The 24,109-nt window shown below is 53.0% G+C and overlaps 4 protein-coding genes across 4 annotated transcripts; all 4 read right to left on the bottom strand.

The window, feature by feature from the left end:
• Positions 1-1,815: 1,815 nt before the first annotated feature.
• On the bottom strand, positions 1,816-2,884 carry LOC148050534 (uncharacterized). The gene has a single exon (XM_087741414.1). The coding sequence runs from the start codon at positions 2,815-2,817 to the stop codon at positions 1,816-1,818; it is 1,002 nt and encodes a 333-aa protein (XP_087597540.1). The 5' UTR covers positions 2,818-2,884.
• A 6,006-nt stretch (positions 2,885-8,890) lies between these two features.
• Positions 8,891-9,958, bottom strand: LOC148050535 (uncharacterized). The gene has a single exon (XM_087741262.1). The coding sequence runs from the start codon at positions 9,890-9,892 to the stop codon at positions 8,891-8,893; it is 1,002 nt and encodes a 333-aa protein (XP_087597388.1). The 5' UTR covers positions 9,893-9,958.
• Positions 9,959-15,965: 6,007 nt separating this feature from the next.
• Positions 15,966-17,033, bottom strand: LOC148050536 (uncharacterized). Its single transcript, XM_087741415.1, has one exon. It carries the CDS (start codon positions 16,965-16,967, stop codon positions 15,966-15,968), a length of 1,002 nt encoding a protein of 333 aa, XP_087597541.1. The 5' UTR covers positions 16,968-17,033.
• Positions 17,034-23,040: 6,007 nt separating this feature from the next.
• LOC148050537 (uncharacterized) lies at positions 23,041-24,109 on the bottom strand. The gene has a single exon (XM_087741413.1). The coding sequence runs from the start codon at positions 24,040-24,042 to the stop codon at positions 23,041-23,043; it is 1,002 nt and encodes a 333-aa protein (XP_087597539.1). The 5' UTR covers positions 24,043-24,109.

Raw genomic sequence — 24,109 nt, forward strand, 5'->3', positions numbered from 1 at the left:
CCAAACCCCTTGAAACTATAGGGAAGTCGATGCTGACTGGAAGCTGGCCAAAGTTATTCCAAGTTACAGAAAGGGCGTGAGGGAAAACCCAGGAAACTACAGACCTGGTAGTCTAACCTCAGTATCAGGAAAAATGATGGAGAAGATTCTGCTGGGTGCTACCGAAAGGCATGTCAAGGACAGTGCAATCATCAGGCACAGTCTACACAATACGATAGATACCATGCCATACAATACATACCATACTATACTATACATACCATACGATGCAATACAATGCCAAATACAATCCCAAATACCATAGAATACAATAAATGCCATAGCATACACTACATACACTACATACAGTACAACTACAAAATAGAAAATACAATATGTACAATACAATACATACATTACATACAATACAATAAAATAAATACAATAACATACTATACAATACAACATACCACATAAGGTTATCTTTATGGCATTGAAAACAGAAAAATTGGAGAAAGGCAAAAAATGCTGATTTGATGCTATTAAAAGGTAGTACAATAGAGTAGTTGCGGTTGACAGGGACCTACAGTGACGGTCTAGTCCAAGTGCCTGATCGCTCCAGGGCTGACCAAAAGTTAAAGCCTTGCATGGTGTTGTGGGATCCCTGCGCCTGGAAGTCTTCAAGACCGGAGTGGCCACAGCCCAGAGCACAACTGTCACAAGCCCGTGAAGGGGTGCTCGCTGAAGTGCTGGAAGAGCAAGCGTTGCCAGTGGGAAATGGAGCAAAGGATTCCGAAGGAGCAATAGATTCCAGAAGGTTTTGACTTTCTGGTTTCATTTGGATCAGAAGCTTTCACAAACATTTGTTTAGGAGAGAATAGAATCGTTGCAGTTGGCAGGGACGTAAAGCGATGGTCTAGTCCAAGTGCCTGGTCGCTCCAGGGCTGACCAAAAGCTAAAGCCTTGCATGGTGCAAATGCCTCCTTTCAAGGCACTGACAGGCACGGGGCATCGCCCACCTCTCTAGGACGCCGGCTGCAGTGTCTGACCACCCTCTCGGTAAAGAAAGGTTTCCCACTAGCAAGTCGGAACCTCCCCTGGTGCAGCTTTGAACTCTCGCGTCCTGTCGCTGGGTGCCAGGGAGAAGAGCTCAGCACCTCCCTCTCCACTTGCCCTCCTCAGGAAGCTGTAGAGCGCGATGAGGTCGCCCCTCAGCCGCCTTTTCTCCAAACCAGACAAAGCCGTGTCCTCAGCCGCTTGGCATCCATCTGCCAAAGATGGGTCCTTTCCAAGCGGAGCAGAAGAAATGCCAGTGCCAAGGCTGGCTGTGGAAGAGCGGGAGGAAAGGCTGTGCTCGAGGGCAGCAGCACGGCGTCACCGTTCCCGGGCTGCTTTCCAGCCGGGCAGCCCGCCGCATGTGCTGGTGCCTGCCGTTGTCCCTCCCCAGGTGCAAGACTTTGTGCTTCCCTTGCTGAACTCCTTGGGGCTCCTGGCTTGGCAGGGTACGACCCTAGGTTGATGCAGAGAGCAGCACCAAGTTGTGACTGCACGCAGGAGGGGGATTTGGGCGGCACCACAGGGAGGCTGCACGGGGCAGCGCAGGCTGGGAGGAGAGCAGAGCCGCGGCAGGCGGGGGCAGAGGGTGCGGCGAGGAGGAGGCCGCCAGGCGTGGGGTGATGAGCGGTGGGGCAGGGGCTGGCCCTGGAGACCTCCCCAGCTGGAAACATCTGCCCCGGGACTGGCTGCAGAGATGCAGGTCTGGAGCTGGAGGCCCCAGCTGGTGGCCCATTCCTGGTTTGGCCATCCCGCGAGGCAGGCTTGGGGAGCCCTGTAGGGTCAGCGACGTGGCCTGGGCCTCTTGTTGGCAGGAGAGGCCTCGGAGCTGCCGGTCCTCCTCTTCGGGGGTCGCCGTGGCCCCCCAGGGGGGCGTTCTCTGCCCCGGCTGGAAGCGGAGGGCCCGGGCAGAGCCTCCCCTGGCTCCTGCTGGGGCTCTCCTTGCTCCGCTGGGATGGCGATGGGAGCAGAGGGGTGGCTGCCGGGACCCTCACCAACAGCAGCGGATGAGGTGCCGGGGAGCTCGTCCGCGCTGGATCTCGCAGGGCTGCTGGAGGGGGCTGGGCCGGGGGCGAGAGCGTGTCCTTGGGAGGCAGCGGGGCTGGGGGCACCCGCGGAGCTGCCCTCCCGCCCCCCGGCAGCACGGGCGTCCCGCCAGCGCGGCAGACGGTGGGCCTCTCTGCTGCGCCGTTGCACAGCGACACGTGCACGCTGTTGCACGAGCGTCGCTGTGCTGTCTTGGAGGGAGACCCTCAGCTCTGCATCCATCCCCTGGTTGGTTGGGATGCCCGTGGTGGTGTCCTCCACCGTGGCTGCCTCCACCACCCTGTTGCCAAAGAGCTCCTCCTGCTCCTGATGGACCCAGTGCTGCAGGGTCTGGAAGAGCGTGAGGTTGTTTTGGAAAAGGTTCAGCCAGTTGGGGGGCTGGAAGACACCCACGGGACGCCTGGGCACCCCTTCTGCAGCCCACCGCCGGGGTGCTGCAGGGTGATGGAGGTTGTGGGCAGCTGGGTGCCTGGGAGCTCGTCCCGCCTGGCGGACGACGACTGGTGGTGTCACGGATGGCGTGATGACGTGCTCCTTGTAGTCGTCGTCTGCTCGCACCGAGTGCAAGATGGAGACGATCCTCCTCTTGCAGAGGGGGCACTCGGGCTTGCTCTCAGCCCACCGCAGGATGCACGGGTAGCAGAACCGGTGGAGGCATGGCATCACAAAGCTGGCCTCCTCCCAGCTGCCCAGGCAGATGGGGCAGCGGTCCTCCAGCTCCGTGGCCATGCTCTCCATGGGCTGCGGTGGGCTGGGGGGAGCTGGGGATGTCAAGCCGCTCCCGCTCACCGGCGCTGCAGCAGCGGGTGTCACGCTAGAAAAGGAAGAGAGGCCACAGTCGCTGGCTGGCCTGGGGAGGGGTGGAAGAAATGCCCAGGTCCCTCCAGCAGGAAGCCCTCCCAGCTCCCCAGGGTGAGGTTTCCGCGCCCAGCTCACCTCTGCTGCTGCGCACGCGACTGCTGGCTGCCCCACCTGCCTGAAGCTGGCAGGGCCCGGGAAAATCCTCCGACGGCTCTGGGGTCGGGCACTGAGAGCTGCAAGAAACAGCTCCCCGAGAACGACACCAGCACCAAAGGCCTCGCTCAGCACTCCAAACCTCGCAAACTGCTCAGCTGGAGTGTGGGCACGAGCCGGCTGGGTGAGGCTCGGCGCCCGAATATAAGCAGTGAGGGACGCCTGGTCACAATCCATCGCTCGGCGATGTCACAGTGCATCGCTAGGTGACATCACGGCCTGTCTCTGGGGACGTCTCAGCCCATCCCTCGGTGACAACAGGGGTTAGCGCAGCGCCACTGCCCACTCCATCCCCTCGGCTCTCCTCTTGTGCTTGGCATCGGTGTTTCACGCCAGTCACCGAGGCGTCGGCCCTGTCTTCCCAGGGCCCCGTCAGGTCACTCTGGCCGTGGCAGACGTCTCCAGGCGCATAGGGCAAGAGGGTTCACTGGGTAACAAACACCTCGTGCCTCCCTGGGAGGCGGCAGGACAAAGTCCCACAGGCTCTCCCCACAGCCCAGCGCTGCTGGCCAGCCCTCTGGGCTCCCCTGCTTCCTTCCGTGGGGGGTCACAGGCAGCACTTGCCTCGCTTTGGCAGGTTTCCTCCTCTCTTTCTCGCCTAGCCACGGGTGCAAGGGTGATCCCCTCCGCTCAGCACCCATCAGGCCTCGTCCGGGCACTACGTCCTCTCTGGGGTCCCGGAGACAGGTTGCCAAAGCAGAGGGGCTTAGGGGAGGCAAGGAGGGTCTGTGGGGCTGGGGCTGGTTCAGCACAGAGCAGAGAAGCCGTCGGGGCACCTCACGGCACACCCTGGTGCCTGTGGGGAAGGCATCAAGGGGATGGGGACAGGCTCTTCCCAGCACTGCCTGGTGGGAGGGTGAGAGACCGTGGCATCTCCTGGAGGTAGAGGGGGTCAGGCTGGAGATAAGAAAAACCAAAATCCCTGTGAGGATCATGAAGCGCTGGAGTGGGTTGCCCGGAGCGGTTGTGGGATCCCTGCGCCTGGAAGTCTTCAAGACCGGAGTGGCCACAGCCCAGAGCACAACTGTCACAAGCCCGTGAAGGGGTGCTCGCTGAAGTGCTGGAAGAGCAAGCGTTGCCAGTGGGAAATGGAGCAAAGGATTCCGAAGGAGCAATAGATTCCAGAAGGTTTTGACTTTCTGGTTTCATTTGGATCAGAAGCTTTCACAAACATTTGTTTAGGAGAGAATAGAATCGTTGCAGTTGGCAGGGACGTAAAGCGACGGTCTAGTCCAAGTGCCTGATCGCTCCAGGGCTGACCAAAAGCCCTGTGGAAACAGTATACAGTGTGTGTGGGGCTACATGCTAGGCAGGCAGCTGGGCACAAGAAAGAAGGGTGGAAGTGTCTTCTCTGTCTCTGTACAGATGACTGGCACAAAAGAGTGAGGGAATCTAAACTTTTCTCATGGCCTCTGTAATAGGACTCAAAACCAGAGTCCTGTAAGGCCCTCTGGTTAAATGCCACACCACCATTGTACTGTGGTGCTGTAGCATCTCTTTACTCTTGTTGTTTCTTTCAGGAGGGCAGAGAGGAATGGGTGAGCCAAAGGACCTTCACACTGGTGCTGAGAATTGGTGTTCCAGATTTTCCTTTTGTTATTTTTTTCCAAGAGCTGTTTCAGTGTTGCAGCTCTACTGCTTTCAGTATAGTGGAGAAAGAGGCCCAGACTTGCTGTTGTTAATGGCTGATTGGCAGTTGCTGTCAAGTCTTCCTTGGTGACTTAAGTATCTAAACTGAGACATAAAATAGCAAAAATGATGCTTGACCCTTTGCCTGTTGGTATAGGAGTGTGAGAGAGGCTGAGGAGCTCGACAAGTGTCATCTGGCTAGGCAAATTCCATGGACTGGGAGCAATTGCGCTGCACTTGTTGCTGTCCCTCTTTTAGCCACACCTGATGCTCAGGAATAGCTCTTGGTGCTGTAGCCAAAGGGGCTGAATCCCTCCTGGGGCAGCTCTTGCCTGTTCCCATGCTTTGCTGTCTGGCCACAAACTCCCAGCCCCAGCTAAGAAAAAGACAATGAAATTAAACTTACAGTACAATTATCTGGTTGTTCAAATGCACCCATTTATGTTACCATTAAAGTTCTTGATTTTGCATTATTGATACCAGGTACGGAACCAGCTGGAACCTGCTCACGTGTATGGAGGAGCTTATGCTTAGGTGTAGCTGGCAGTAATTGTGTCCTGGTCTGGTTTTAGCATCTAAAACTGGCTCACAGTTAAAAACTGGTTTGACTAGAGTAAATTCACAGGCTGTTGTAGTACATCTACAAGGCGAGCTCTGCCAGTGAACCAAGTTTTAAATTCATCAGTGGGGCATGCAGTAGTAACATAACTAATACTCTTCCCAAAACCTGCTTTTGGGTCTTACTAGAGATGCCATGACACCTAAAGCTAGAGGGCTGAATTTTCACACACTGCAGCTTCTACTGTTCTTATTGTGTCCACTTCTACTCAAAGACTGACCAGTGTGCAACACAACTCTCAAAAACACTGAATAGACAACTAAGTGTCAAGGTGGCCTCAGACACGTGAATATCACTACCAAAATGGTGCCAGCCAGGTTACTTGATTTTTGTAGTAAAATTTTTTAAGCTCTACACTGTTAAACAGCACACCATATTTCTTGTTCCACTGTGGCCTGTAAATACTGTTTACAGATGTTTACAGAGAATGTGAGATAAGTTATCTCTGATGTCAGAATTGCTCGTTGTACTGACCACTCCAGAGTGATGAGATCTGAGTGGTTCTGTTTTGTTTTGCAGAAGGGGCTGTCTCGGAAAAGGTGAGTAGAAGACTTCTGTAATAAAAGGACTCAAGATAAAATCATTCTTAGTATTTTAAATCATCTGAAGTACTTTGTTTTACAGAAGAAAATTAAAATAACTAGTGACACATTAAATGCTGACATTCAATGGAATAAAACAGTAATAAATACTGGAGTATTTAAAGATTAAAGTGTTATGGTTTATCAACATTCAAATTTTTAATTTGCAAAATATTAAAACTTTTATGTAGTTGTACATCTTTTATTAACTTTAACCGAATAAAATATGAAATTTCCTTCAGTCACAGAAATAATTCTGGAGATGAAATAATCAAATCAAGACCCAAAGCAATTGCATTTAATCAGGTTAGACTGTATGTGACACAGCCGGCTGGTATTAAAGCAAAACTCAGTTCATCGTTAGTTCCACCAAAGAACGGATAAAAGGAAACAACTGACTTCTGATCTTCCTTTGCAGCATTCAGTTGGGTGACAATTCAGATGTTTGTTTGTTTTGATACATTTAATGTCAACCCATTCTGTGCTGGTATTCTAGGAATCCATCTGCAGATGAGCCCATCATTATTCATCTATGCAAAAACCTTCTGGTAGGGCTGCTTAACTGAGCCAGTGATGGAAACCTAGGACAGGCTGGGTAATAAGCACTGACAGTATTGGAGCACTTTCCTGAGTCCATGTGCCCTTGGTCTCCTTATACTTTCTGACTAAGTTGCAGGAATGAGTGTCGAACTTTGCTTTTGATGTCCATCAAAAGTGCTGGCGAGCTGTCTGGTGGGAGGTAAAAAAATTAGTGTTACCTTGGAATACCAAGTAAAAGGTTCTCTTTGCTTGAATGTTAAATTATACAGTCAACAAAATACTCCTAGTTTGCCTTCATTTTGAAACAGGACTCAATTTAAGAGACGACTAGTTATAAGAAATTTACCTAAAAGTGAGCTGCTTTCCAAAGTCCTCACTGCTTGGACCTTGTTCCTGACCTGTTCACAACCCTGTCCCTACCTGTTGGCTGGCAGCAAATCAGTGATCAGAGGCAGTAAAAAGAAGGAAGGGAGCTTCCTTCTGTGTGATCCCAATTTAAACCCAAAATGGGAATTTGAGGGTCTTTTACTGAGATGCACCACTGGAATATGCAGGAAGTAACCCCGCAAGAGGCCCATATGCTTTGCAATTTGCTGGCTCTGGTAATTCAGTGCCCATGTTGGCTTGTTTGTAACCTCAGGAGGAAACTGTCGAAATCTCACTGTGATGAGTGCCACTGGAATGCTTTATGAACCCATTTTTACTAGACGCAAGGAGACAATATGACGACATTGCTTCCTATGTGAGCACAGAATAAATGGTGAGCTTGCAGTTATCTAGCCAACACCAGTTATGGAACTGAATATTTGAATAATATTTTACTTTTAAAATTTTCATGATACTTACTAATAGTGCTTATGAGTATTTTAATACTACTTACTTGTAATAATGTTTAGCATATCATCTCTTGGACATTGCCTCCTAGGTAAAAATTCACATTTTATGAGATAATCGGAAAGAATACATCAGAAGTGAATAACAGGTTTGTTCTGGACCTCGAGCTCCCATGATAAGTTTTTCTCCATGCTCATATTGGCTGTGTTTCACATAGGGTATCTTGATCAGTAGCAACATGACGACCATGGCATTTAACTTATATGAATAGACCTATTGACTATAATGGGAAATATTCGGAGCCTATTTCAGAAGTGTAGCTTCAGAGGACATTAGTTTAGAGCATTCTTTCACAATTGCATCTAAGAAAGAAGTGTCTCTGCAGGGCATTTCAGAGTCCCTAAAGCATATGTCTAACAGTGGAGGGTACAAACACCTTCCTTGGTATTCATACCTGTAAGTGTTTGCAACAGGAGGACTTAAGATCCTGAGCCCAGCAAAGTAAGTGGACCTCACAATGGCGGACAGAAATTCAGATGTCAATATAAATTAAATTCTTGGTGATAACTAAATTAAAGAAACTCTTTTGTAAATCGGTTTTCATGGCTTTAATTCACAGAACAGAATAGAACAGAACAGAACAATTCCAGTTGGCAGGGACGTAAAGCGACGGTCTAGTCCAAGTGCCTGGTCGCTCCAGGGCTGACCAAAAGCTAAAGCCTTGCATGGTGCAAATGCCTCCTTTCAAGGCACTGACAGGCACGGGGCATCGCCCACCTCTCTAGGACGCCGGCTGCAGTGTCTGACCACCCTCTCGGTAAAGAAAGGTTTCCCACTAGCAAGTCGGAACCTCCCCTGGTGCAGCTTTGAACTCTCGCGTCCTGTCGCTGGGTGCCAGGGAGAAGAGCTCAGCACCTCCCTCTCCACTTGCCCTCCTCAGGAAGCTGTAGAGCGCGATGAGGTCGCCCCTCAGCCGCCTTTTCTCCAAACCAGACAAAGCCGTGTCCTCAGCCGCTTGGCATCCATCTGCCAAAGATGGGTCCTTTCCAAGCGGAGCAGAAGAAATGCCAGTGCCAAGGCTGGCTGTGGAAGAGCGGGAGGAAAGGCTGTGCTCGAGGGCAGCAGCACGGCGTCACCGTTCCCGGGCTGCTTTCCAGCCGGGCAGCCCGCCGCATGTGCTGGTGCCTGCCGTTGTCCCTCCCCAGGTGCAAGACTTTGTGCTTCCCTTGCTGAACTCCTTGGGGCTCCTGGCTTGGCAGGGTACGACCCTAGGTTGATGCAGAGAGCAGCACCAAGTTGTGACTGCACGCAGGAGGGGGATTTGGGCGGCACCACAGGGAGGCTGCACGGGGCAGCGCAGGCTGGGAGGAGAGCAGAGCCGCGGCAGGCGGGGGCAGAGGGTGCGGCGAGGAGGAGGCCGCCAGGCGTGGGGTGATGAGCGGTGGGGCAGGGGCTGGCCCTGGAGACCTCCCCAGCTGGAAACATCTGCCCCGGGACTGGCTGCAGAGATGCAGGTCTGGAGCTGGAGGCCCCAGCTGGTGGCCCATTCCTGGTTTGGCCATCCCGCGAGGCAGGCTTGGGGAGCCCTGTAGGGTCAGCGACGTGGCCTGGGCCTCTTGTTGGCAGGAGAGGCCTCGGAGCTGCCGGTCCTCCTCTTCGGGGGTCGCCATGGCCCCCCAGGGGGGCGTTCTCTGCCCCGGCTGGAAGCGGAGGGCCCGGGCAGAGCCTCCCCTGGCTCCTGCTGGGGCTCTCCTTGCTCCGCTGGGATGGCGATGGGAGCGGAGGGGTGGCTGCCGGGACCCTCGCCAACAGCAGCGGATGAGGTGCCGGGGAGCTCGTCCGCGCTGGATCTCGCAGGGCTGCTGGAGGGGGCTGGGCCGGGGGCGAGAGCGTGTCCTTGGGAGGCAGCGGGGCTGGGGGCACCCGCGGAGCTGCCCTCCCGCCCCCCGGCAGCACGGGCGTCCCGCCAGCGCGGCAGACGGTGGGCCTCTCTGCTGCGCCGTTGCACAGCGACACGTGCACGCTGTTGCACGAGCGTCGCTGTGCTGTCTTGGAGGGAGACCCTCAGCTCTGCATCCATCCCCTGGTTGGTCGGGATGCCCGTGGTGGTGTCCTCCACCGTGGCTGCCTCCACCACCCTGTTGCCAAAGAGCTCCTCCTGCTCCTGATGGACCCAGTGCTGCAAGGTCTGGAAGAGCGTGAGGTTGTTTTGGAAAAGGTTCAGCCAGTTGGGGGGCTGGAAGACACCCACAGGACGCCTGGGCACCCCTTCTGCAGCCCACCGCCGGGGTGCTGCAGGGTGATGGAGGTTGTGGGCAGCTGGGTGCCTGGGAGCTCGTCCCGCCTGGCGGACGACGACTGGTGGTGTCACGGATGGCGTGATGACGTGCTCCTTGTAGTCGTCGTCTGCCCGCACCGAGTGCAAGATGGAGACGATCCTCCTCTTGCAGAGGGGGCACTCGGGCTTGCTCTCAGCCCACCGCAGGATGCACGGGTAGCAGAACCGGTGGAGGCATGGCATCACAAAGCTGGCCTCCTCCCAGCTGCCCAGGCAGATGGGGCAGCGGTCCTCCAGCTCCGTGGCCATGCTCTCCATGGGCTGCGGTGGGCTGGGGGAGCTGGGGATGTCGAGCCGCTCCCGCTCACCGGCGCTGCAGCAGCGGGTGTCACGCTAGAAAAGGAAGAGAGGCCACAGTCGCTGGCTGGCCTGGGGAGGGGTGGAAGAAATGCCCAGGTCCCTCCAGCAGGAAGCCCTCCCAGCTCCCCAGGGTGAGGTTTCCGCGCCCAGCTCACCTCTGCTGCTGCGCACGCGACTGCTGGCTGCCCCACCTGCCTGAAGCTGGCAGGGCCCGGGAAAATCCTCCGACGGCTCTGGGGTCGGGCACTGAGAGCTGCAAGAAACAACTCCCCGAGAACGACACCAGCACCAAAGGCCTCGCTCAGCACTCCAAACCTCGCAAACTGCTCAGCTGGAGTGTGGGCACGAGCCGGCTGGGTGAGGCTCGGCGCCCGAATATAAGCAGTGAGGGACGCCTGGTCACAATCCATCGCTCGGCGATGTCACAGTGCATCGCTAGGTGACATCACGGCCTGTCTCTGGGGACGTCTCAGCCCATCCCTCGGTGACAGCAGGGGTTAGCGCAGCGCCACTGCCCACTCCATCCCCTCGGCTCTCCTCTTGTGCTTGGCATCGGTGTTTCACGCCAGTCACCGAGGCGTCGGCCCTGTCTTCCCAGGGCCCCGTCAGGTCACTCTGGCCATGGCAGACGTCTCCAGGCGCATAGGGCAAGAGGGTTCACTGGGTAACAAACACCTCGTGCCTCCCTGGGAGGCGGCAGGACAAAGTCCCACAGGCTCTCCCCACAGCCCAGCGCTGCTGGCCAGCCCTCTGGGCTCCCCTGCTTCCTTCCGTGGGGGGTCACAGGCAGCACTTGCCTCGCTTTGGCAGGTTTCCTCCTCTCTTTCTCGCCTAGCCACGGGTGCAAGGGTGATCCCCTCCGCTCAGCACCCATCAGGCCTCGTCCGGGCACTACGTCCTCTCTGGGGTCCCGGAGACAGGTTGCCAAAGCAGAGGGGCTTAGGGGAGGCAAGGAGGGTCTGTGGGGCTGGGGCTGGTTCAGCACAGAGCAGAGAAGCCGTCGGGGCACCTCACGGCACACCCTGGTGCCTGTGGGGAAGGCATCAAGGGGATGGGGACAGGCTCTTCCCAGCACTGCCTGGTGGGAGGGTGAGAGACCGTGGCATCTCCTGGAGGTAGAGGGGGTCAGGCTGGAGATAAGAAAAACCAAAATCCCTGTGAGGATCATGAAGCGCTGGAGTGGGTTGCCCGGAGCGGTTGTGGGATCCCTGCGCCTGGAAGTCTTCAAGACCGGAGTGGCCACAGCCCAGAGCACAACTGTCACAAGCCCGTGAAGGGGTGCTCGCTGAAGTGCTGGAAGAGCAAGCGTTGCCAGTGGGAAATGGAGCAAAGGATTCCGAAGGAGCAATAGATTCCAGAAGGTTTTGACTTTCTGGTTTCATTTGGATCAGAAGCTTTCACAAACATTTGTTTAGGAGAGAATAGAATCGTTGCAGTTGGCAGGGACGTAAAGCGACGGTCTAGTCCAAGTGCCTGATCGCTCCAGGGCTGACCAAAAGCCCTGTGGAAACAGTATACAGTGTGTGTGGGGCTACATGCTAGGCAGGCAGCTGGGCACAAGAAAGAAGGGTGGAAGTGTCTTCTCTGTCTCTGTACAGATGACTGGCACAAAAGAGTGAGGGAATCTAAACTTTTCTCATGGCCTCTGTAATAGGACTCAAAACCAGAGTCCTGTAAGGCCCTCTGGTTAAATGCCACACCACCATTGTACTGTGGTGCTGTAGCATCTCTTTACTCTTGTTGTTTCTTTCAGGAGGGCAGAGAGGAATGGGTGAGCCAAAGGACCTTCACACTGGTGCTGAGAATTGGTGTTCCAGATTTTCCTTTTGTTATTTTTTTCCAAGAGCTGTTTCAGTGTTGCAGCTCTACTGCTTTCAGTATAGTGGAGAAAGAGGCCCAGACTTGCTGTTGTTAATGGCTGATTGGCAGTTGCTGTCAAGTCTTCCTTGGTGACTTAAGTATCTAAACTGAGACATAAAATAGCAAAAATGATGCTTGACCCTTTGCCTGTTGGTATAGGAGTGTGAGAGAGGCTGAGGAGCTCGACAAGTGTCATCTGGCTAGGCAAATTCCATGGACTGGGAGCAATTGCGCTGCACTTGTTGCTGTCCCTCTTTTAGCCACACCTGATGCTCAGGAATAGCTCTTGGTGCTGTAGCCAAAGGGGCTGAATCCCTCCTGGGGCAGCTCTTGCCTGTTCCCATGCTTTGCTGTCTGGCCACAAACTCCCAGCCCCAGCTAAGAAAAAAGACAATGAAATTAAACTTACAGTACAATTATCTGGTTGTTCAAATGCACCCATTTATGTTACCATTAAAGTTCTTGATTTTGCATTATTGATACCAGGTACGGAACCAGCTGGAACCTGCTCACGTGTATGGAGGAGCTTATGCTTAGGTGTAGCTGGCAGTAATTGTGTCCTGGTCTGGTTTTAGCATCTAAAACTGGCTCACAGTTAAAAACTGGTTTGACTAGAGTAAATTCACAGGCTGTTGTAGTACATCTACAAGGCGAGCTCTGCCAGTGAACCAAGTTTTAAATTCATCAGTGGGGCATGCAGTAGTAACATAACTAATACTCTTCCCAAAACCTGCTTTTGGGTCTTACTAGAGATGCCATGACACCTAAAGCTAGAGGGCTGAATTTTCACACACTGCAGCTTCTACTGTTCTTATTGTGTCCACTTCTACTCAAAGACTGACCAGTGTGCAACACAACTCTCAAAAACACTGAATAGACAACTAAGTGTCAAGGTGGCCTCAGACACGTGAATATCACTACCAAAATGGTGCCAGCCAGGTTACTTGATTTTTGTAGTAAAATTTTTTAAGCTCTACACTGTTAAACAGCACACCATATTTCTTGTTCCACTGTGGCCTGTAAATACTGTTTACAGATGTTTACAGAGAATGTGAGATAAGTTATCTCTGATGTCAGAATTGCTCGTTGTACTGACCACTCCAGAGTGATGAGATCTGAGTGGTTCTGTTTTGTTTTGCAGAAGGGGCTGTCTCGGAAAAGGTGAGTAGAAGACTTCTGTAATAAAAGGACTCAAGATAAAATCATTCTTAGTATTTTAAATCATCTGAAGTACTTTGTTTTACAGAAGAAAATTAAAATAACTAGTGACACATTAAATGCTGACATTCAATGGAATAAAACAGTAATAAATACTGGAGTATTTAAAGATTAAAGTGTTATGGTTTATCAACATTCAAATTTTTAATTTGCAAAATATTAAAACTTTTATGTAGTTGTACATCTTTTATTAACTTTAACCGAATAAAATATGAAATTTCCTTCAGTCACAGAAATAATTCTGGAGATGAAATAATCAAATCAAGACCCAAAGCAATTGCATTTAATCAGGTTAGACTGTATGTGACACAGCCGGCTGGTATTAAAGCAAAACTCAGTTCATCGTTAGTTCCACCAAAGAACGGATAAAAGGAAACAACTGACTTCTGATCTTCCTTTGCAGCATTCAGTTGGGTGACAATTCAGATGTTTGTTTGTTTTGATACATTTAATGTCAACCCATTCTGTGCTGGTATTCTAGGAATCCATCTGCAGATGAGCCCATCATTATTCATCTATGCAAAAACCTTCTGGTAGGGCTGCTTAACTGAGCCAGTGATGGAAACCTAGGACAGGCTGGGTAATAAGCACTGACAGTATTGGAGCACTTTCCTGAGTCCATGTGCCCTTGGTCTCCTTATACTTTCTGACTAAGTTGCAGGAATGAGTGTCGAACTTTGCTTTTGATGTCCATCAAAAGTGCTGGCGAGCTGTCTGGTGGGAGGTAAAAAAATTAGTGTTACCTTGGAATACCAAGTAAAAGGTTCTCTTTGCTTGAATGTTAAATTATACAGTCAACAAAATACTCCTAGTTTGCCTTCATTTTGAAACAGGACTCAATTTAAGAGACGACTAGTTATAAGAAATTTACCTAAAAGTGAGCTGCTTTCCAAAGTCCTCACTGCTTGGACCTTGTTCCTGACCTGTTCACAACCCTGTCCCTACCTGTTGGCTGGCAGCAAATCAGTGATCAGAGGCAGTAAAAAGAAGGAAGGGAGCTTCCTTCTGTGTGATCCCAATTTAAACCCAAAATGGGAATTTGAGGGTCTTTTACTGAGATGCACCACTGGAATATGCAGGAAGTAACCCCGCAAGAGGCCCATATGCTTTGCAATTTGCTGGCTCTGGTAATTCAGTGCCCATGTTGGCTTGTTTGTAACCTCAGGAGGAAACTGTCGAAATCTCACTGTGATGAGTGCCACTGGAATGCTTTATGAACCCATTTTTACTAGACGCAAGGAGACAATATGACGACATTGCTTCCTATGTGAGCACAGAATAAATGGTGAGCTTGCAGTTATCTAGCCAACACCAGTTATGGAACTGAATATTTGAATAATATTTTACTTTTAAAATTTTCATGATACTTACTAATAGTGCTTATGAGTATTTTAATACTACTTACTTGTAATAATGTTTAGCATATCATCTCTTGGACATTGCCTCCTAGGTAAAAATTCACATTTTATGAGATAATCGGAAAGAATACATCAGAAGTGAATAACAGGTTTGTTCTGGACCTCGAGCTCCCATGATAAGTTTTTCTCCATGCTCATATTGGCTGTGTTTCACATAGGGTATCTTGATCAGTAGCAACATGACGACCATGGCATTTAACTTATATGAATAGACCTATTGACTATAATGGGAAATATTCGGAGCCTATTTCAGAAGTGTAGCTTCAGAGGACATTAGTTTAGAGCATTCTTTCACAATTGCATCTAAGAAAGAAGTGTCTCTGCAGGGCATTTCAGAGTCCCTAAAGCATATGTCTAACAGTGGAGGGTACAAACACCTTCCTTGGTATTCATACCTGTAAGTGTTTGCAACAGGAGGACTTAAGATCCTGAGCCCAGCAAAGTAAGTGGACCTCACAATGGCGGACAGAAATTCAGATGTCAATATAAATTAAATTCTTGGTGATAACTAAATTAAAGAAACTCTTTTGTAAATCGGTTTTCATGGCTTTAATTCACAGAACAGAATAGAACAGAACAGAACAATTCCAGTTGGCAGGGACGTAAAGCGACGGTCTAGTCCAAGTGCCTGGTCGCTCCAGGGCTGACCAAAAGCTAAAGCCTTGCATGGTGCAAATGCCTCCTTTCAAGGCACTGACAGGCACGGGGCATCGCCCACCTCTCTAGGACGCCGGCTGCAGTGTCTGACCACCCTCTCGGTAAAGAAAGGTTTCCCACTAGCAAGTCGGAACCTCCCCTGGTGCAGCTTTGAACTCTCGCGTCCTGTCGCTGGGTGCCAGGGAGAAGAGCTCAGCACCTCCCTCTCCACTTGCCCTCCTCAGGAAGCTGTAGAGCGCGATGAGGTCGCCCCTCAGCCGCCTTTTCTCCAAACCAGACAAAGCCGTGTCCTCAGCCGCTTGGCATCCATCTGCCAAAGATGGGTCCTTTCCAAGCGGAGCAGAAGAAATGCCAGTGCCAAGGCTGGCTGTGGAAGAGCGGGAGGAAAGGCTGTGCTCGAGGGCAGCAGCACGGCGTCACCGTTCCCGGGCTGCTTTCCAGCCGGGCAGCCCGCCGCATGTGCTGGTGCCTGCCGTTGTCCCTCCCCAGGTGCAAGACTTTGTGCTTCCCTTGCTGAACTCCTTGGGGCTCCTGGCTTGGCAGGGTACGACCCTAGGTTGATGCAGAGAGCAGCACCAAGTTGTGACTGCACGCAGGAGGGGGATTTGGGCGGCACCACAGGGAGGCTGCACGGGGCAGCGCAGGCTGGGAGGAGAGCAGAGCCGCGGCAGGCGGGGGCAGAGGGTGCGGCGAGGAGGAGGCCGCCAGGCGTGGGGTGATGAGCGGTGGGGCAGGGGCTGGCCCTGGAGACCTCCCCAGCTGGAAACATCTGCCCCGGGACTGGCTGCAGAGATGCAGGTCTGGAGCTGGAGGCCCCAGCTGGTGGCCCATTCCTGGTTTGGCCATCCCGCGAGGCAGGCTTGGGGAGCCCTGTAGGGTCAGCGACGTGGCCTGGGCCTCTTGTTGGCAGGAGAGGCCTCGGAGCTGCCGGTCCTCCTCTTCGGGGGTCGCCGTGGCCCCCCAGGGGGGCGTTCTCTGCCCCGGCTGGAAGCGGAGGGCCCGGGCAGAGCCTCCCCTGGCTCCTGCTGGGGCTCTCCTTGCTCCGCTGGGATGGCGATGGGAGCAGAGGGGTGGCTGCCGGGACCCTCACCAACAGCAGCGGATGAGGTGCCGGGGAGCTCGTCCGCGCTGGATCTCGCAGGGCTGCTGGAGGGGGCTGGGCCGGGGGCGAGAGCGTGTCCTTGGGAGGCAGCGGGGCTGGGGGCACCCGCGGAGCTGCCCTCCCGCCCCCCGGCAGCACGGGCGTCCCGCCAGCGCAGCAGACGGTGGGCCTCTCTGCTGCGCCGTTGCACAGCGACACGTGCACGCTGTTGCACGAGCGTCGCTGTGCTGTCTTGGAGGGAGACCCTCAGCTCTGCATCCATCCCCTGGTTGGTTGGGATGCCCGTGGTGGTGTCCTCCACCGTGGCTGCCTCCACCACCCTGTTGCCAAAGAGCTCCTCCTGCTCCTGATGGACCCAGTGCTGCAGGGTCTGGAAGAGCGTGAGGTTGTTTTGGAAAAGGTTCAGCCAGTTGGGGGGCTGGAAGACACCCACGGGACGCCTGGGCACCCCTTCTGCAGCCCACCGCCGGGGTGCTGCAGGGTGATGGAGGTTGTGGGCAGCTGGGTGCCTGGGAGCTCGTCCCGCCTGGCGGACGACGACTGGTGGTGTCACGGATGGCGTGATGACGTGCTCCTTGTAGTCGTCGTCTGCTCGCACCGAGTGCAAGATGGAGACGATCCTCCTCTTGCAGAGGGGGCACTCGGGCTTGCTCTCAGCCCACCGCAGGATGCACGGGTAGCAGAACCGGTGGAGGCATGGCATCACAAAGCTGGCCTCCTCCCAGCTGCCCAGGCAGATGGGGCAGCGGTCCTCCAGCTCCGTGGCCATGCTCTCCATGGGCTGCGGTGGGCTGGGGGAGCTGGGGATGTCAAGCCGCTCCCGCTCACCGGCGCTGCAGCAGCGGGTGTCACGCTAGAAAAGGAAGAGAGGCCACAGTCGCTGGCTGGCCTGGGGAGGGGTGGAAGAAATGCCCAGGTCCCTCCAGCAGGAAGCCCTCCCAGCTCCCCAGGGTGAGGTTTCCGCGCCCAGCTCACCTCTGCTGCTGCGCACGCGACTGCTGGCTGCCCCACCTGCCTGAAGCTGGCAGGGCCCGGGAAAATCCTCCGACGGCTCTGGGGTCGGGCACTGAGAGCTGCAAGAAACAGCTCCCCGAGAACGACACCAGCACCAAAGGCCTCGCTCAGCACTCCAAACCTCGCAAACTGCTCAGCTGGAGTGTGGGCACGAGCCGGCTGGGTGAGGCTCGGCGCCCGAATATAAGCAGTGAGGGACGCCTGGTCACAATCCATCGCTCGGCGATGTCACAGTGCATCGCTAGGTGACATCACGGCCTGTCTCTGGGGACGTCTCAGCCCATCCCTCGGTGACAACAGGGGTTAGCGCAGCGCCACTGCCCACTCCATCCCCTCGGCTCTCCTCTTGTGCTTGGCATCGGTGTTTCACGCCAGTCACCGAGGCGTCGGCCCTGTCTTCCCAGGGCCCCGTCAGGTCACTCTGGCCGTGGCAGACGTCTCCAGGCGCATAGGGCAAGAGGGTTCACTGGGTAACAAACACCTCGTGCCTCCCTGGGAGGCGGCAGGACAAAGTCCCACAGGCTCTCCCCACAGCCCAGCGCTGCTGGCCAGCCCTCTGGGCTCCCCTGCTTCCTTCCGTGGGGGTCACAGGCAGCACTTGCCTCGCTTTGGCAGGTTTCCTCCTCTCTTTCTCGCCTAGCCACGGGTGCAAGGGTGATCCCCTCCGCTCAGCACCCATCAGGCCTCGTCCGGGCACTACGTCCTCTCTGGGGTCCCGGAGACAGGTTGCCAAAGCAGAGGGGCTTAGGGGAGGCAAGGAGGGTCTGTGGGGCTGGGGCTGGTTCAGCACAGAGCAGAGAAGCCGTCGGGGCACCTCACGGCACACCCTGGTGCCTGTGGGGAAGGCATCAAGGGGATGGGGACAGGCTCTTCCCAGCACTGCCTGGTGGGAGGGTGAGAGACCGTGGCATCTCCTGGAGGTAGAGGGGGTCAGGCTGGAGGTAAGAAAAACCAAAATCCCTGTGAGGATCATGAAGCGCTGGAGTGGGTTGCCCGGAGCGGTTGTGGGATCCCTGCGCCTGGAAGTCTTCAAGACCGGAGTGGCCACAGCCCAGAGCACAACTGTCACAAGCCCGTGAAGGGGTGCTCGCTGAAGTGCTGGAAGAGCAAGCGTTGCCAGTGGGAAATGGAGCAAAGGATTCCGAAGGAGCAATAGATTCCAGAAGGTTTTGACTTTCTGGTTTCATTTGGATCAGAAGCTTTCACAAACATTTGTTTAGGAGAGAACAGAATCGTTGCAGTTGGCAGGGACGTAAAGCGACGGTCTAGTCCAAGTGCCTGATCGCTCCAGGGCTGACCAAAAGCCCTGTGGAAACAGTATACAGTGTGTGTGGGGCTACATGCTAGGCAGGCAGCTGGGCACAAGAAAGAAGGGTGGAAGTGTCTTCTCTGTCTCTGTACAGATGACTGGCACAAAAGAGTGAGGGAATCTAAACTTTTCTCATGGCCTCTGTAATAGGACTCAAAACCAGAGTCCTGTAAGGCCCTCTGGTTAAATGCCACACCACCATTGTACTGTGGTGCTGTAGCATCTCTTTACTCTTGTTGTTTCTTTCAGGAGGGCAGAGAGGAATGGGTGAGCCAAAGGACCTTCACACTGGTGCTGAGAATTGGTGTTCCAGATTTTCCTTTTGTTATTTTTTTCCAAGAGCTGTTTCAGTGTTGCAGCTCTACTGCTTTCAGTATAGTGGAGAAAGAGGCCCAGACTTGCTGTTGTTAATGGCTGATTGGCAGTTGCTGTCAAGTCTTCCTTGGTGACTTAAGTATCTAAACTGAGACATAAAATAGCAAAAATGATGCTTGACCCTTTGCCTGTTGGTATAGGAGTGTGAGAGAGGCTGAGGAGCTCGACAAGTGTCATCTGGCTAGGCAAATTCCATGGACTGGGAGCAATTGCGCTGCACTTGTTGCTGTCCCTCTTTTAGCCACACCTGATGCTCAGGAATAGCTCTTGGTGCTGTAGCCAAAGGGGCTGAATCCCTCCTGGGGCAGCTCTTGCCTGTTCCCATGCTTTGCTGTCTGGCCACAAACTCCCAGCCCCAGCTAAGAAAAAAGACAATGAAATTAAACTTACAGTACAATTATCTGGTTGTTCAAATGCACCCATTTATGTTACCATTAAAGTTCTTGATTTTGCATTATTGATACCAGGTACGGAACCAGCTGGAACCTGCTCACGTGTATGGAGGAGCTTATGCTTAGGTGTAGCTGGCAGTAATTGTGTCCTGGTCTGGTTTTAGCATCTAAAACTGGCTCACAGTTAAAAACTGGTTTGACTAGAGTAAATTCACAGGCTGTTGTAGTACATCTACAAGGCGAGCTCTGCCAGTGAACCAAGTTTTAAATTCATCAGTGGGGCATGCAGTAGTAACATAACTAATACTCTTCCCAAAACCTGCTTTTGGGTCTTACTAGAGATGCCATGACACCTAAAGCTAGAGGGCTGAATTTTCACACACTGCAGCTTCTACTGTTCTTATTGTGTCCACTTCTACTCAAAGACTGACCAGTGTGCAACACAACTCTCAAAAACACTGAATAGACAACTAAGTGTCAAGGTGGCCTCAGACACGTGAATATCACTACCAAAATGGTGCCAGCCAGGTTACTTGATTTTTGTAGTAAAATTTTTTAAGCTCTACACTGTTAAACAGCACACCATATTTCTTGTTCCACTGTGGCCTGTAAATACTGTTTACAGATGTTTACAGAGAATGTGAGATAAGTTATCTCTGATGTCAGAATTGCTCGTTGTACTGACCACTCCAGAGTGATGAGATCTGAGTGGTTCTGTTTTGTTTTGCAGAAGGGGCTGTCTCGGAAAAGGTGAGTAGAAGACTTCTGTAATAAAAGGACTCAAGATAAAATCATTCTTAGTATTTTAAATCATCTGAAGTACTTTGTTTTACAGAAGAAAATTAAAATAACTAGTGACACATTAAATGCTGACATTCAATGGAATAAAACAGTAATAAATACTGGAGTATTTAAAGATTAAAGTGTTATGGTTTATCAACATTCAAATTTTTAATTTGCAAAATATTAAAACTTTTATGTAGTTGTACATCTTTTATTAACTTTAACCGAATAAAATATGAAATTTCCTTCAGTCACAGAAATAATTCTGGAGATGAAATAATCAAATCAAGACCCAAAGCAATTGCATTTAATCAGGTTAGACTGTATGTGACACAGCCGGCTGGTATTAAAGCAAAACTCAGTTCATCGTTAGTTCCACCAAAGAACGGATAAAAGGAAACAACTGACTTCTGATCTTCCTTTGCAGCATTCAGTTGGGTGACAATTCAGATGTTTGTTTGTTTTGATACATTTAATGTCAACCCATTCTGTGCTGGTATTCTAGGAATCCATCTGCAGATGAGCCCATCATTATTCATCTATGCAAAAACCTTCTGGTAGGGCTGCTTAACTGAGCCAGTGATGGAAACCTAGGACAGGCTGGGTAATAAGCACTGACAGTATTGGAGCACTTTCCTGAGTCCATGTGCCCTTGGTCTCCTTATACTTTCTGACTAAGTTGCAGGAATGAGTGTCGAACTTTGCTTTTGATGTCCATCAAAAGTGCTGGCGAGCTGTCTGGTGGGAGGTAAAAAAATTAGTGTTACCTTGGAATACCAAGTAAAAGGTTCTCTTTGCTTGAATGTTAAATTATACAGTCAACAAAATACTCCTAGTTTGCCTTCATTTTGAAACAGGACTCAATTTAAGAGACGACTAGTTATAAGAAATTTACCTAAAAGTGAGCTGCTTTCCAAAGTCCTCACTGCTTGGACCTTGTTCCTGACCTGTTCACAACCCTGTCCCTACCTGTTGGCTGGCAGCAAATCAGTGATCAGAGGCAGTAAAAAGAAGGAAGGGAGCTTCCTTCTGTGTGATCCCAATTTAAACCCAAAATGGGAATTTGAGGGTCTTTTACTGAGATGCACCACTGGAATATGCAGGAAGTAACCCCGCAAGAGGCCCATATGCTTTGCAATTTGCTGGCTCTGGTAATTCAGTGCCCATGTTGGCTTGTTTGTAACCTCAGGAGGAAACTGTCGAAATCTCACTGTGATGAGTGCCACTGGAATGCTTTATGAACCCATTTTTACTAGACGCAAGGAGACAATATGACGACATTGCTTCCTATGTGAGCACAGAATAAATGGTGAGCTTGCAGTTATCTAGCCAACACCAGTTATGGAACTGAATATTTGAATAATATTTTACTTTTAAAATTTTCATGATACTTACTAATAGTGCTTATGAGTATTTTAATACTACTTACTTGTAATAATGTTTAGCATATCATCTCTTGGACATTGCCTCCTAGGTAAAAATTCACATTTTATGAGATAATCGGAAAGAATACATCAGAAGTGAATAACAGGTTTGTTCTGGACCTCGAGCTCCCATGATAAGTTTTTCTCCATGCTCATATTGGCTGTGTTTCACATAGGGTATCTTGATCAGTAGCAACATGACGACCATGGCATTTAACTTATATGAATAGACCTATTGACTATAATGGGAAATATTCGGAGCCTATTTCAGAAGTGTAGCTTCAGAGGACATTAGTTTAGAGCATTCTTTCACAATTGCATCTAAGAAAGAAGTGTCTCTGCAGGGCATTTCAGAGTCCCTAAAGCATATGTCTAACAGTGGAGGGTACAAACACCTTCCTTGGTATTCATACCTGTAAGTGTTTGCAACAGGAGGACTTAAGATCCTGAGCCCAGCAAAGTAAGTGGACCTCACAATGGCGGACAGAAATTCAGATGTCAATATAAATTAAATTCTTGGTGATAACTAAATTAAAGAAACTCTTTTGTAAATCGGTTTTCATGGCTTTAATTCACAGAACAGAATAGAACAGAACAGAACAATTCCAGTTGGCAGGGACGTAAAGCGACGGTCTAGTCCAAGTGCCTGGTCGCTCCAGGGCTGACCAAAAGCTAAAGCCTTGCATGGTGCAAATGCCTCCTTTCAAGGCACTGACAGGCACGGGGCATCGCCCACCTCTCTAGGACGCCGGCTGCAGTGTCTGACCACCCTCTCGGTAAAGAAAGGTTTCCCACTAGCAAGTCGGAACCTCCCCTGGTGCAGCTTTGAACTCTCGCGTCCTGTCGCTGGGTGCCAGGGAGAAGAGCTCAGCACCTCCCTCTCCACTTGCCCTCCTCAAGAAGCTGTAGAGCGCGATGAGGTCGCCCCTCAGCCGCCTTTTCTCCAAACCAGACAAAGCCGTGTCCTCAGCCGCTTGGCATCCATCTGCCAAAGATGGGTCCTTTCCAAGCGGAGCAGAAGAAATGCCAGTGCCAAGGCTGGCTGTGGAAGAGCGGGAGGAAAGGCTGTGCTCGAGGGCAGCAGCACGGCGTCACCGTTCCCGGGCTGCTTTCCAGCCGGGCAGCCCGCCGCATGTGCTGGTGCCTGCCGTTGTCCCTCCCCAGGTGCAAGACTTTGTGCTTCCCTTGCTGAACTCCTTGGGGCTCCTGGCTTGGCAGGGTACGACCCTAGGTTGATGCAGAGAGCAGCACCAAGTTGTGACTGCACGCAGGAGGGGGGATTTGGGCGGCACCACAGGGAGGCTGCACGGGGCAGCGCAGGCTGGGAGGAGAGCAGAGCCGCGGCAGGCGGGGGCAGAGGGTGCGGCGAGGAGGAGGCCGCCAGGCGTGGGGTGATGAGCGGTGGGGCAGGGGCTGGCCCTGGAGACCTCCCCAGCTGGAAACATCTGCCCCGGGACTGGCTGCAGAGATGCAGGTCTGGAGCTGGAGGCCCCAGCTGGTGGCCCATTCCTGGTTTGGCCATCCCGCGAGGCTGGCTTGGGGAGCCCTGTAGGGTCAGCGACGTGGCCTGGGCCTCTTGTTGGCAGGAGAGGCCTCGGAGCTGCCGGTCCTCCTCTTCGGGGGTCGCCGTGGCCCCCCAGGGGGGCGTTCTCTGCCCCGGCTGGAAGCGGAGGGCCCGGGCAGAGCCTCCCCTGGCTCCTGCTGGGGCTCTCCTTGCTCCGCTGGGATGGCGATGGGAGCAGAGGGGTGGCTGCTGGGACCCTCACCAACAGCAGCGGATGAGGTGCCGGGGAGCTCGTCCGCGCTGGATCTCGCAGGGCTGCTGGAGGGGGCTGGGCCGGGGGCGAGAGCGTGTCCTCGGGAGGCAGCGGGGCTGGGGGCACCCGCGGAGCTGCCCTCCCGCCCCCCGGCAGCACGGGCGTCCCGCCAGCGCGGCAGACGGTGGGCCTCTCTGCTGCGCCGTTGCACAGCGACACGTGCACGCTGTTGCACGAGCGTCGCTGTGCTGTCTTGGAGGGAGACCCTCAGCTCTGCATCCATCCCCTGGTTGGTCGGGATGCCCGTGGTGGTGTCCTCCACCGTGGCTGCCTCCACCACCCTGTTGCCAAAGAGCTCCTCCTGCTCCTGATGGACCCAGTGCTGCAGGGTCTGGAAGAGCGTGAGGTTGTTCTGGAAAAGGTTCAGCCAGTTGGGGGGCTGGAAGACACCCACGGGACGCCTGGGCACCCCTTCTGCAGCCCACTGCCGGGGTGCTGCAGGGTGATGGAGGTTGTGGGCAGCTGGGTGCCTGGGAGCTCGTCCCGCCTGGCGGACGACGACTGGTGGTGTCACGGATGGCGTGATGACGTGCTCCTTGTAGTCGTCGTCTGCTCGCACCGAGTGCAAGATGGAGACGATCCTCCTCTTGCAGAGGGGGCACTCGGGCTTGCTCTCAGCCCACCGCAAGATGCACGGGTAGCAGAACCGGTGGAGGCATGGCATCACAAAGCTGGCCTCCTCCCAGCTGCCCAGGCAGATGGGGCAGCGGTCCTCCAGCTCCGTGGCCATGCTCTCCATGGGCTGCGGTGGGCTGGGGGGAGCTGGGGATGTCGAGCCGCTCCCGCTCACCGGCGCTGCAGCAGCG

The sequence above is a fragment of the Nipponia nippon genome, unplaced genomic scaffold, assembly GCF_047370975.1.
Source record: "Nipponia nippon isolate SJK-2023a ecotype South Korea unplaced genomic scaffold, ASM4737097v1 scaffold_8, whole genome shotgun sequence".
NCBI classification, from domain to species: domain Eukaryota; kingdom Metazoa; phylum Chordata; class Aves; order Pelecaniformes; family Threskiornithidae; genus Nipponia; species Nipponia nippon.

What these genes read in the sequence shown, in the direction of transcription:
- LOC148050535 (XM_087741262.1), bottom strand. Translation starts at nt 9,892, where the DNA reads ATGGAGAGCATGGCCACGGAGCTGGAGGACCGCTGCCCCATCTGCCTG.
- LOC148050536 (XM_087741415.1), bottom strand. Translation starts at nt 16,967, where the DNA reads ATGGAGAGCATGGCCACGGAGCTGGAGGACCGCTGCCCCATCTGCCTG.
- LOC148050534 (XM_087741414.1), bottom strand. Translation starts at nt 2,817, where the DNA reads ATGGAGAGCATGGCCACGGAGCTGGAGGACCGCTGCCCCATCTGCCTG.
- LOC148050537 (XM_087741413.1), bottom strand. Translation starts at nt 24,042, where the DNA reads ATGGAGAGCATGGCCACGGAGCTGGAGGACCGCTGCCCCATCTGCCTG.